This window comes from Dendroctonus ponderosae, unplaced genomic scaffold (assembly GCF_020466585.1).
Source record: "Dendroctonus ponderosae isolate FM_Combo_2020 unplaced genomic scaffold, Dpon_F_20191213v2 Dpon_F_20191213_7, whole genome shotgun sequence".
Lineage (NCBI taxonomy): Eukaryota > Metazoa > Arthropoda > Insecta > Coleoptera > Curculionidae > Dendroctonus > Dendroctonus ponderosae.
This window is the reverse complement of record NW_026018916.1, coordinates 6831656-6845626: the sequence shown is the minus strand read 5'-3', so window position 1 is coordinate 6845626 and position 13971 is coordinate 6831656. Positions and strand designations below refer to the sequence as shown.

The 13971-nt window shown below is 34.8% G+C and overlaps 2 protein-coding genes and 1 long non-coding RNA gene across 3 annotated transcripts in view; 1 reads left to right on the top strand and 2 right to left on the bottom strand.

Moving 5' to 3' along the window:
* LOC109534663 (zinc transporter ZIP1) overlaps positions 1 to 13971 on the bottom strand; it is a gene marked incomplete at its 5' end in the record, with an annotated part of 63946 nt that overhangs the window by 10779 nt on the left and 39196 nt on the right.
* Positions 1599 to 13971, bottom strand: part of LOC109534640 — a 19342-nt gene continuing 6969 nt past the window's right edge. Inside the window, exons 2-4 of the mRNA XM_019900380.2 lie at positions 3027 to 3254; positions 2730 to 2959; positions 1599 to 2670 (exon numbers count right to left, since the gene is read on the bottom strand). Of these exons, the coding sequence (XP_019755939.2) occupies positions 1858 to 2670; positions 2730 to 2959; positions 3027 to 3246 (1263 nt within the window). The 5' untranslated portion in view covers positions 3247 to 3254 and the 3' untranslated portion in view covers positions 1599 to 1857. The remainder of the gene's footprint in view (positions 2671 to 2729; positions 2960 to 3026; positions 3255 to 13971) is intronic.
* Positions 10888 to 12560, top strand: LOC125505195. The gene is made up of 3 exons (XR_007281991.1): positions 10888 to 11053; positions 12109 to 12155; positions 12334 to 12560. It is a non-coding gene; the product is annotated as an uncharacterized LOC125505195 (long non-coding RNA).

Here is a 13971-nt window from a genome sequence, read left to right as displayed (position 1 = left end):
AGTACTAACATTAGTCAATCAAGTATTTCCAGAATTATCAAAAAGCACCACTTTTATCCTTATAAAATTCAGCTTTGCCAAGAATTTTATGGAAATTATTTTGAAAACCGAACTGAGTTTTGCATGTGGGTGTTAGATAAAGTAGCAGAAAATGAAAAGTTTTTCGAAAATTTGTTATTTAGTGATGAATGTACTTTTCATAACAATGGTCTCGTGAATTGACACAACTTTCATTATTCTGATACGAATCCGCGCGCATACAGGGTCATGAAAAATCAAAATAGGTGGTCAGTTAATGTGTGGAGTGGAATACTGGGCCAATATTTAATTGGACCCTATTTTTTTGAAGGACATCTAAATGGTTTTAGGTTTGTCCAGTTTCTAATAAACCATCTCTCAATATTATTAGAAGAGGTCCCTTTCAATATTAGAATCAACATGTGGCTTCAATTGGATGGAGCTCCGCCTCATTATCACTGCGAAGTTCGGCAATTTTTAAATGCCAACTTTCAAAGCAGGTGGATTGGCAGAAATGTGTTTGAAAATTGGCCCCCCAGATCTCCGGACTTAACTCCACTAGATTTCTTTTTGTGGGGTACATAAAAGGAATTGTCTACCATACGCTTGCGACAACTTCACACGATCTGAAAACACGCATACCAGACGCTTTTAAAACTGTAACTCCGCAAATGTTGTCCAGAGTTAGCAGTGGTTTTGAAAAAAGAATTTACTGAAAAGTGCCTGGAAATGGAAGGTCAACATTTCGAACATTTGTTATACATAATTTGCCTTTGTTTTATGTTATTGTTGATATGTTATTTAACCTTTTAATTTAAAAAAACACCAAATGGTGCACAGAACCTTTATTTGGTGTATTTTGTAAATTTTCTAAAAAAGCAAAAACTTAGTTATCAACATCCTATTACCATTCGATAGGTAATTAAAAATTGCATTTCCTGGTAAGCAAAAAAATATGGGGTTGTATTTAAATTAATCAAGTTATAGCCACTTAAAGTTCTTGTTTGATTCGTTTAAATTTGTGGACACCCTGTATAAAATGGTCAGTTTATTATCATTGGGATATAAAATATGATTTCTTGTTACACTCCCCTACGAATTACGTTTACATAACTTAAATAATTTTAAACTATTTGACACGTGAAAATAATATTAGATTTTGATAAAATTCGATTTATTTAAAAACTCTTTAGATTTAGACATTATAAATCTTAATAAAACAAACACTTATTTTGCTCAGAGAATCCAAAAATGCAATAATATATAGAGTATTTCATTTGGATAAACACAACTTTGATACTTTTAGGGCTTTTGGGACACTCTGTACATTACAAAAATATTTTAAAATGTGAACCCGATAGGAAAAGTGAACCCGATAGGAATAACCCGTATAGAGAACTATCATATTCAATGAAATATACTACAATGGATAAATACCCAAAGATTGGCTGAGGTCGGAGTTTATGGTTTCTAATTGCACGAGAACATTCAAGACATAAAATGTTAATAAATGAAGTATTTGCTATCTACCTGCTCTCATTGTGCATTGAAGAAATAATTTCTGTAATGAAACGAGGTTATTAATTATACCCCGGATCTATTCAACAATAACAGAAATTGTATTAGTAAGTACATATGACCAGAAATCAGAACACAGTGCTCTATTATATACTCGGCGCTAGAAACTACCGACTTTTTAACTACCTATATGGTCTGCCCACTCATTTCATTGACTAGAAGAGTGCTAGCTAGATGACTGTTTCACCTAAAACTACTCAAAATTCGAAAAACAATTGGTAGCATTATAAATATGTACAATTAGTTAAATAATGTATGTAGTTAAACTTCGTCGTGTACCGCCACAACTTCCAATTGAGGACTCCCACACGACTCAACTTCAGAACTAACTTCGCCCTCTTCTGAAACGTCTGAGGACTCATCGCTTTTTACCAAACCTTTTTTGTGAGCCATATAATCCACGACCAGTTCCAGGCCAATCAAAGCTCGTAGATCTTTGACTTTTTTCTGTTTTTCTGGTTCAGATTCGTCTGAAACATCAACGTGGTTTTTCTGCTCTTCTGTATCAACCGCTGCGGGCACGAAATCGTTGATGTTTGCTGACCTAGACGCCACACCATAGTTGAACTGATCTCGCTTCGTGCCCAAGTTTTTGTAAATGTCTGTAACGTTTGCCATTATGTAGTGCGTGCTAGTCTTATTGCTACTTTTATCGAAACCCATAGACTTCACGTCGAATTTCGTTTGGGTTCGATTGGCGTTTGGAACAGAAAACGCGGAGCAATGCCGTTTCGGGCTGAACATGTTGCCGCTGATTTCCTCCGGTTTTACATCCTTTTTTGCATTGTTGGTTTCGGGTTGACTGACTATGGTGCTGTTACCGCCCTCTTGACTTGAAATAGCTCCTCCTTCTTTGCTATTATTCTGCCGATCGTAGATGTGCCCCGACACCCGCAGATCAATGAAAAAGTGAAGTGGATCAATGCCATAAGGAGCGGTCGGATATATTGGAGGATACCAAATGGGTGGTGGTGGAGGAAGAATTAGGCTCGAGCTGCTCTCCTGCTGCGGTTGCGGAAACGTTTGAAGCAGGTCCTCCGATTTTGGGGATTTTTGAAGTGCACGTTCGTCTAACTGAAACCAGAAGCCACACATTTTTTTGCTGTTAAGTACTTATTTTGTGATATTCTTACCTTTTGGTTAGAAGCGCAGCTACCATTTGTAGTTAACTCAAGAGCATTGTCCTCATTTCTTCTCATGCTTTTGAGCATCCATGATTCGCCATTGTCTGGTTTTTCCTTGGGTTTTTCAATTACTTTATCCTCAAGAGTGTGATTACTGTGAGTATACGTCTCCCTGCCCACACTGTTCCACGCTCTCTTTCTAGACCGTCGATGTGGCTGTCCATAGAACATATTGTTTCCTAAAAGTAAATTTCGTATTATATTGGCCTCGAATATCCGCCATCCTGGTCTCGAATATCTGCTCACCTGAAAATCCATTCGAAACACTTGCTCTCTGTTCGTTTTTAGCCTGCACAAGACTGCGCAACATTTCCGAAAAAAAATAGGTGTTTGGCAACAGTTGCATATTGTACATGTAAGGAGGAGTGGCAGCTAATAGTCTGGACACCAAGTCAGTATTGCGAAGCTCTAAAGGTGAAAGTTTCGGTTTTTGTGGAGTCAACATGTGAGACTCATGTGTAGACATTTTGAATACTGCAAAAAAACGACCGGCTTTAGTTGATATGAAGACATTAATAAGCGTTTTGGTTATTTGCTACGCGACATTCATTAATATTAGTCAGTCAACGAATTATACGATGATGCTGCTCTACTATTTATTTGCTAATCGGTTGGATGGAAATTTGCCTAAAGTCATTCACAGAAGTGCGTGATTATGATTTATTAATTTGATGAGTGGAGGATATACCTCTAATTCCTCTAATATCTCGCAATTGAATAGGGGCGAAATAGCGTCTTGCAGGCACAATCGCTTTGCTTAATGGATTTAAGATTGAGGATGTGGACCGAGAGTTCTTTGGCTACGTTCTCAATTCACTGTTAAACCTCATAAATGATATGTTGTTTATTTTGTGTGATTGATGGTTTCTTACTTTTTGGTATTGGCATTTTTTAGATGTTTCAAACCAACTATTAAAAATTTTGTTATTACCAAAACGCATTAAAAGTCCTTGACTGATGACAATATTTTATTTTAGCGTTCCTCAAATAAGTTATCAAAAGTGAAAAATTTTTTTAAAAGCCGAAATTATGTACAAAGGCCTCAAAAACAAGTCTTCATTATTAATTCACAATGGAGTTTAATAGAAAAGCTCAATAAGCACTTTCCGTCATTTAGCAATTTGACTAATTTTGATTAATGATCCCTGAAGCTTTCGCTTATAATGTGATTCATTTAAATCCAATCTGCATGTAAATTTATATTTTATTGCAGGTGCTAATTGTTATAATTTTTTCAGTTTTATTTCCAACGTCTAGAAAACATTATTATTCGCGAATTGTCGAAAAAAATGACTAATTAACTCAAAATCTAGTGTATTTGGATATTTAAAATTAAATTTATTAAAAGCATCCATAATACCAACAACCAAATTAGTATTACGGATGCTTTTAATAAATTTAATTTGAAATATCCAAATACACTAGATTTTGAGTTAATTAGTAATTTTTTTCGACAATTCGCGAATAATAATGTTCTCTAGACGTTGGAAATAAAACTGAAAAAATTATAACAATTAGCACCAGCAATAAAATATAAATTTACATGTAGATTTTATTTAAATGAATCACATTATAAGCGAAAGCTTCAGGGATCATTAATCAAAATTAGTCAAATCGCTAAATGACGGAAAGTGCTTATTGAGCTTTTCTACTAAACACCATTGTGAATTAATAATGACGACTTGTTTTTGAGGCCTTTGTCCATAACTTCGGCTTTTTAATTTTTTTTTCACTTTTGATAACTTATTTGAGGAACGCTAAGATAAAATATTGTCATCACTCAAGGATTTTTAATGCCTTTTGGTAATAACAAAATTTGTAATAGTTGGGAAAGTGAAAATCATTGGACTGCAGCAACAGCCTGACTCTGACTCGTAATTTGGGAACGCAGTTTCTCAAATAAAGCACTGTAAGGTAGAGCAATTAATTTAAGTCTGTTTGGCCAGGACTTCCCGCGGTGTGTCTTAGAATCCCTTGGCATGTCTGCGAGGCATTCTTACCGAACTCATAGACCGAACTGATACAAAATTCAAGATCAGTTTAACGCAGGGAATGAGAGAATCATTATTCAAGTTTAATTTTGGTTTCTGCTTTTGTACATTATGTCAACGCTCCAAACATGCATATACAGCTGTGGTAATATGTGTTGAGTCTTGACTCAAAGTGCTTCGGCTCCATTGGATTAATCTTTTGAAGCGTTTAAGTACGCATGAAAACAGGACTATTAAATGAAATCAATGGTCTACTACTGTTAGGTAGTGCTCAAGAAACTTTACTAATTTTGTTTGTTGTGCATGTGTATTTCTTGCCAACTTTACTATAATCAAATTTACCATTTAGGAACAAACACTTTGAGTTTGTTTTGATGATTGATGATTTGAGCTTTTTTCACCATTAGGATATAGGTAGAAGCTGCTAGTTTCCAATAGACTAACAGTTCCAGTAAAAACTGCTCAAAAATGCGAAAAAAACAGGGTGATTCAAAATTGGCCTAATTCCTTCTAAGATTATAGGGGCTCACTAGGCAAGGGCGGATCCAGGGGGGGGTCATGGGGGTCATGACCCCCCTCTTCCCTTGTGCTGGGTTTATATCGACTAACGATATTTTTTCTAATTGCATAGACAACAAAACACTGAATTTCTACTACATGACCCCCTCCCTGACTTGAAAGCTGGATCCGCCCTTGACCTAAACTAGCTCTGTGGCTTAAATTGTTCTTGAGAAATGTCGAAAAAGACGGCCTCATTTTGAGACGATTTTGCTATCAAAAAACCGAACAAACTAACATCGTTCTGTAAATTTTGACTTTTTTGAGAAAACTGCAAACCGTTCATAATGAAACCTTTATATTTTAAAAGCCCCAATTTATGCTCTAACCAGTGGTGTAAAAATGAGCTCCCGAGCTGAATTTCTTCTCGAGAAATGAGCAAAAACGTGACGAGAAACATGAATTTTTGACCTAATCTTTTACCTAAATGCGTGATAATCAAATTTTCTTTTTTGTGTGAAAACTACAGCCTCACTCGCGTTTCTTTGCTTGAATAGGGCTTTAAATTATCTTTTCAATGATACCAAAACGAGCTCTGTGGCTTAAATGGTTGTTGAGAAATGTCTAAAAAGACGGCGTCATTTTGAGACGATTTTGCTATCAAAAAAACCGAACAAACTAACATCATCGTTCTGTAAATTTGGACTTTTTTGACAAAACTGCAAAACCGTTCATAAGGAAACCTTTATATTGTAGAAGCCCCAATTTATGCTCTAACCAGTGGTGTAAAAATGAGCGCCCGAGCTGAATTTCCTCTCGAGAAATGAGCAAAAACGTGACGAGAAACATGAATTTTTGACCTAATCTTGTACCTAAATGCGTGATACTCAAATTTTCTTTCTTGTGTGCAAACTACCGCCATTTCCTCACTCGCGTTTCTTTGTGTGAACAGGGCTTTAAATTATCTTTTCAATGATACCAAAACGAGCTCTGTGGCTTAAATGGTTCTTGAGAAATGTCGAAAAAAACGGCGTCATTTTGAGATGATTTTGCTATCAAAAAACCGAGCAAACTAACATTGTTCTGAAAATGTGGACTTTTTTGAAAAAACTGCAAACCGTTCATAAGGAAACCTTTAGATTGTAAAGGCCCCAATTTATGCTCTAACCAGTGGTGTAAAAATGAGCGCCCGAGCTGAATTTCTCCCCGAGAAATAAGCAAAAATGTGCCGAGAAACATTAATTTTTGACTTATTCTTGTACCTAAATGCGTGATACTCAAATTTTCTTTCTTGTGTGCAAACTACCGCCATTTTCTCACTCGCGATTCTTTGCGTGAATAGGCCTTTAAATTATCTTTTCAATGATATCAAAACAAGCTCTGTGCCTTAAATGGTTCTTGAGAAATGTCGAAAAAGACGGCGTCATTTTGAGACGATTTTGCTATCAAAAAACCAAGCAAACTAACATCGTTCTGGAAATTTGGACTTTTTTGAGAAAACTGCAAACCGTTCATAACGAAACCTTTATGTTCTAAAAGCCCCAATTTATGCTCTAACCAGTGGTGAAGTGGTGAAACTATTGAAAAAGTTTCTTTCGAAAATTTCTAGAAGATATTAATAGTTGAACTTCTTGAAATCCAGACTTTTTTGAGAAAATTGTCAACAAATTCTCTCTTGGTATAATCTTGCACCTAAGTATCTAATATCCAAATTTCATTGTCTTACTGAAAACTACTCGAATTTCTTCACTCATGTTGTCATGACTAAGAAATTTATTTAGCGTCTCATTCGAAATGTTATAATGTAATAATTACCTATGAAATTTTCGAACACTATTCCAGAGCTTTGCAGCCACTGCAGAATAAATTCTTTTCATTATCGGTTCATGCACAAATTTGAATTTCAAATTCATCACGTCGAAATCGTCCGCCGTTATGCATGCCTAAACACCTGCTTGTTTACTGTTTCTAACTACAAACATAAAGAGGGAAAGTTTATATATTTTCTTTGCAAAGAAAACTCGCACGGTGCGAGGCAGCGATAAGTCTTTTCTTGAAGGTGATCATGGCGAAGACTTATTAAAATTAACGAGGTCTATTATTTGTGCTGTCATCGTTCCGTTGTTAAAGTTATCCAATTTTCCAAAGCTACTCTGCAAGAAAAATTGACTAATTTTATAGTACCTCCTTTGGGTTTTAGCTAAAATTGAAATGATACAGATTTGTTGAGGAAAGTCACTTTAGTAAATCTCGCTTCCAATTTGAACAACGTGACTCTTAAGGAAACCATTTTCTGGAATAAAAACAGACAACTCGAATAATAGAAGCAGATAAGACACATACATATGTATATTCTCGGGATACGTGTAGATATCTTACAAGAGAATCCACTTTCGACATAATAGAGCGCTTCAGATCTGGTGGATCGACTTTAAAATAATTTGGGGGAGAAAACTCACATTTGCATAAAATGTGGGGTGGAAAGCTAGGTGACATTAACGTTTTATTCCTTGCTTCGATGATTGAAACCCGTCAAGTTTGCTTAAGCCGGAAAACTGAATTTTATTAAAGTTTGTGCAACCGTTGGAACGGTTAAGGTGAGAAAAATTTAAACAATTTAGAATAAAGTCAATCTTTATCAGTCATTTTTACTCTGGTGCTAGAAGTTAGAGTAACTGTTTCGTTTTTAAACCTGAGATCCACGAAATTATGTTTTTTTTAAAATACTACATTCGTGAATTTTCTGAGAGTCCGTCTCGGAAAATGCATTTTAGTAAGTATGTTTTAAAAAGCTGTTGTAACCTATAAAGAGATAAACAGCAAAAATCAATATATCTAAGGGAAGTTGGAAGTTTAAGTGCCACTCATAAATGAGTTAAAAAGTACAATTTTGCCTCAATAATCGTCTTTCACTAATTAAATTTTGTCATTTATTTCTAGACTTTTATGAGATCAGACTCAGATAATAAATAGTTTAAACGGTTTCTATCTGAGAAAGAATAGAGTTATATTTTCCTTCTTGGGGCGGATGCATTACATTTGATGACTGACCAAACAATTTTATTCTACACCTTGATCAAAAATCTGAACAATCATAAGAATATTTTCGATATATTGGTTTGAGGATTTTTTTAAACTGAGGAAGTTTTCCAAATTTATGTTTTAAATAGATAGAAGTGGATGAACTATTTATAATTATTCGTCCAAGTTGGAACGCTAATTTTTCTTTGTCATATGGAAACGGCATAAAATATGTAAGTAATTATTAGTACATTTTCGATAAGACCATACCGATACATTCCTGACAATAATTTTGAGGTCAGAGTTTTTTATAAGTTTGTTTAGAAGCGTTTCAGATCATTGTTTGCAATAATTAATCTCGAAAGCCAGATTGTTTTGCCACAGACATCGCAATTTTACTTGTTATTTCGAGGATTTCAGGATGAATTAAATGTCTAGTTTTGCAAATTCTAGTCAAATACATTAAATACTATCAAAATGAATTCCTGGGTTTCAGTCATTTATTGTCTCAATTTATCAATTAAAATACGTTTCGGTGTATTTTTCCACCATCATCAGTTTTTATGTGTAGCGTTGTTGCTGCTTTAAGCCTTGGCATACATGCCAAGGCCAAATGTATGTATGTATGGTGGAAAAATACACCGAAACGTATTTTAATTGATAAATAGAGACAATAAATGACTGAAACCCATGAATTAATTTTGATTTGGAATTAAAACACAGTCAGGAAAGTATGTACAATTAAAGACTATGCCATTTTAAGATGCCGTATTATTGGAACAAATGACACCTCAATCGAGCCTACAGCTCGTTATTTTATCAGCCACATCCTAATTCCGGCATCAATTTTATTTTTAAAATGAACATCACAGAAGTTAATGAGTTTGAACACATGAACTGTAACCTAATACCTTCCAACTTTGTTTTTGGGGTTTAGAGTTAAAAAAGACATCTTACTAATGTGCTTATTTTTAGGCCACCCCAGACCATTGTACATTTTTTATGTACATTGACCCTGAATTTTCGTTTGTAGCTTAAAATATTTTATATCGTTTTTGTCAAAATTCGTCTAATCATGCCCATTAGTACCTAAAGCAAAGCGATATGATTGGGAATATGAAATGACCAAGGCAAGCAACCATCCCGTCGCTATTGATTACTGAGGAAAGATTTGCCTTACTAGGGAAGAATTATTTATGTGCGAGCGGCAAGTGAAATAGTATTCATGTCTATTACGAGAAAAAAAATATTGTTTTTAGAAACAAAAAACCTAAAATATTAATTTTTCGTTATTTCAAATGCAAGCTAACCTTTTTGATTATATATTTTTTAATTTTGGACCTTTCTTGTTTCCTATAGAAGTTGGTTGAACTAGAGATCCATTTTCCTCAAAAGTAAGTGGGATAGATATGTATGGTTTTTTGCCCGGGTCTTCCTATATGGAATGTTTTATTAGTAGATTGATATACAATTACTATGTTAGTTGTTGGATCCAGTAATTGCAGATCACAAACCTCCATAAATTTTCATAGATAGCATATTACAAATTTCAAATATGCACCTTGACATAGCGTCATTCATTTTAATTTGCCTTTTTATGGTAAGAAAATGATGTAATGGGTATATTCCAGGACAAGCTAAAAAGTGACTCATTGATGCCGGTAGTACACATTTTACTGCCCTTAAAGGGAACCCATATTCATTTCAGTCCCGGACCTCGTGAAGCTTTAAGCCTCTGATCACCTAAAATTGCTGACTTTTAAAGAGTATCATAGGCTTGGGTGACACTGTGTTGAGTTGAACCTTTGAGTTGAAGCAGCTCAAATTGTGCTTATGGCGGAATAATTCTTGAAATCAGAACTTTTAAAGGCATTCTTTCATTAGTTGATATTTCGTTGGTTTCTATCATCGATCGGAAATTGACAACAGTTTCTATTTTAAGTGATTTCTTCGCGGTTTTTTTGTTTGGTCAATATTTTTAGAGAAACAAAATTAACGTGGGTATTAATTTTAGTACATTAATCACTGCAGCTGAAGAAAATTCAGACAAAAATAAATTACTCTAAATTTAAAATTAAATTAAGGAGAAATCGGCGCTTGGAGCGTTTTTCGTTTAGTCGAACTGCCAAGCAAAGGGAGAGCAATGAATCAGCGAAAAGGCGAATAAGCAAATGATCAAATAATCATGTTTATTCTGTACTGCGGTGTCCTTTTTCTCGAAAAGTGTAGAAAGAAAATGGAGGATGGGGCGCCAGCTAGCAGAAAGCTGGTAAGAATGATCTCTAATCTAAAAATATTTTAGCTTGAACTGAGTTTATTTTTCCTACAAGCAAGTGAAGTTTTATGGATTCTTTATACTCCTATCTCTTTGCATTCGATATTTCAAATCAGTTTGGCTTTGGACAGGTTTCCTGCTGCACTAAGCACATTTTCTTCCTTCTCTCCAGGTGGCACTATGCAGATTTCGGTAATTTTAGCTTTGCCCCTGGTTGCCATTGTACATGTAGAACTTTTCAGTCATATTCATCAACTGACTCGTAGAGGGGATTTGGTATCGATTGATGATATAGTTTTGTAAACTTTGGTAAGATTTTGGCCGGCTTTGTACTTCTACATCAAGCTCATCCGAAGTGTTTCGCTAGCGAACCGCTTCAGATATAGAAATTAGAGTTTCAGTATTCAATTTAATAAGTATCAGCTTACTGATAGTGTGGATTTGGTTCCGATTGAACCAGGGATTCCTTCACAATAATTTTTTTAAAGGTAAAGGTAAATTGACCTTGTATATCGGTGACCTCAAACTTTATGTACGTAGATAGGTATAGGTTAGCAATATTCTTCTTTATATATGTAGAAAGGAACACATCAGAAGAAACGTAAGTATTGCACGAGATTAGTCCCCAAATAGAGCCACTGAAGGCAATAAGATTATTGTTTTTAAGGTATCATAATAGTTGGACATGCGACGTGTTTTGGAGGTAAATTTTCTTAAACAGTTCACTAAACATAGGAGCTGTTCACATACAGACTTATATTAAGTGAAATTTATATTTTATTTACGTTTTACGTTTCTGTAAGGGTTTGCAATTTCAGTTCATTTATTGCAAAACCAAATTTAAATTGTGTGTAGAAAATCTGTTTAACCAAACACAATTATGCATTTTCCATCGTTTTGTTCTATGTAATCTCCATGGCCATTCCATAGAAATCCTCTCGGAAAACCCGACTTTTCCACCTTTCGCAGAGTTCGCGCTTTCCAGTTTGTTCCATTGTTTCGGGTGTCATGTAGATTTCCTACGTGTTCGCCTTGTCGATTTTATTGTTCCCAGTCCGGTTTTGTCTGACCTAACCTGTATGAAGCATTTATATCGTTTAATATGAAAGCCATAAAATTGTATTATTGTGAAGTAAATTTAAAAACCTGAATGGAACCTGTAGATAAAATGACAAAGGTAACAATTTAATGGATTCAAAAATTTGGATCAGACAATTTTGACTCGTAAATGTGGCCTTTGGTATGAACTTGGCGCTCAAGAATCATTTAAACCGAGCAGACTTAATATTTAGGAGAGTAATGCTCAATTTTAATAAACCGTTTAAATGCAAAGAGTGGAAAGTTTCCGAAAAGGTAATATAATGAGCGCCCCAGGTGGAAACATCTTTAAAGGGCTGTTGGATACAATAGACCCACTTGTGCCAAATGCAATTTCCATGCGGCTCCAGTTAATGTTAAGCCGCTTTAGGAAATTCCAGGATAGGCTTGTTTTTTACGAAAAAAAAAACTTGCAAATAGCTGCTTTAATATTTTTTTGTTTCAGAAGTTTAGATACATTTTTAATTAGAAGCCTCAGGAGCAGTAAATGTGGTAAGTAAGTAAGTAGCCTCAAAGCAAGGCTATTTCACTAGCAAAATATCAGCGAGCAACTAGTTCGAAAGCTCACACTACTCAAGAAAATGTTTTCATTATTAAACGAATGTACTGCCTATAATGCAGCATAAAAATAATCGTCAAATATATTGCGTATCTCATGAGAAAATTWTAGGATTTCTGAAAAACAACCTGACGGGACAAGCAGTACATGCCTAAAAATCCGAGCAAGAAATCTGCTCCATTGTTGTCCGCAGCTTCMTAGCGATTTTCCCAGCAACAGTGCTCAACTTGCAAGAGTAACTAAGTATGTACGATGTATGTATGTAAGAATGTACGAAACATCAGCTCAGCTCAGAAGATCAAGCTTAGTAYGGTATTGCAAATGCTGCCAACTAGATAAACATGRCAGAAAAAGGRAAATGTTATGTTCAGCATTTTCAAATTGAAGCAAAATTAATTAAGAAATGAAGTAAATTGTTAACTAAAKACAGTTTAAAAAATATTGAGTTGWTKCTTTAAGTAGATACTGAAATGTTGTGGTAGAAACGCGAATCAATTAACAATCGCCTATTTCGTCCSACACTTTTGAGSGAATCTCTAATCCTGGACCTCTAAGAKATGRAAATTAATGGAAMTAAAGTAAATTATAATCGCMMAACCGTGTTTACCTTTTCTTCTTTTGTTACTATTRTTATRTAATTTTTGTCMCCCAAYACTAATTTATTTTAGGCAAAACAAGAGCATTTCCTAAACTTYTCATATTTAATTTTCGATCTATATTTCCGACGTTGASGAGTTTCYGTCAGAACACCATCCATTCTTAAGAGCAAAAATTCTCAATTATTYACAGATAGCACACCTTTAAGGGAGCCAATATATATGCCAAGGCTTAAAGTAGCAACAACGCTCCACATAAAAAGTGATGATGGTGGAAAACACCGAAACGTATTTTAATTGATAATTAGAGACAATAAATGACCAGTAATTGATTTTGATTTGGAATTGAAACACGGTCAGGAAAGTATGTACTTTAAGGGAGCGTAAGGAAATTGCCGRTTGCGAATATTTTACTGGACTTTATATAATATGCACCTTGTCCTTAAATGGCSTATAACAGGCATGCACTCCATAAAAGTTTYGTTTTCTTTTAAACAACTCTATATTTGAATCTTTTWAAACTTTTTTGAAGCSYACAAATTCTTTGAAGRATAATTTRAAYTCCCAATTTTACTGAAGTTCKTTTCCAAAAAMTCTCTAATCCTCTTAAGCCAATCCTGGTTTGGTTACTCGCATTCGCGATCCGACACGATTAAAGCTGGAGCAAAAGCGGGTAGAGAGACGGCAGATTTCCACGACATTCTAATACTGTAACAGCGCTGAAATTTACTCGTCAAACTTAATAATCTTTTGTTGGGCGAATCTTTTATGCGGAAAACCGCGGGCGGGCATTGTCAGCCTGGATCAGAAGTAGGAAATAATCCGTTTCTGAAAGAGTTTCTACTTAACTGGATGGAAATGATTCGGTCGGGCCTATTGCAAACAGCCGGTCCATGAACAACTGGATATAATTAGAAATGGGAACTTGGGATTGTTTATTCAACTGTTGATGCTCTAATATTGCAAGAATAAGATGGGCGATTTCAGGATTTAAATTATTCTGCAGAAAGCTTTGCAGGTCAGAAGTAACCAATTTGCTTCATGCATACAGATCTATGCAACTTGTAATGTTGAAAGAGTGAATTACTAATACATTTTCAAATTATAGATAAGTTCTATATTGTTGAGGCGGATTCATTTTTTTATTATTATA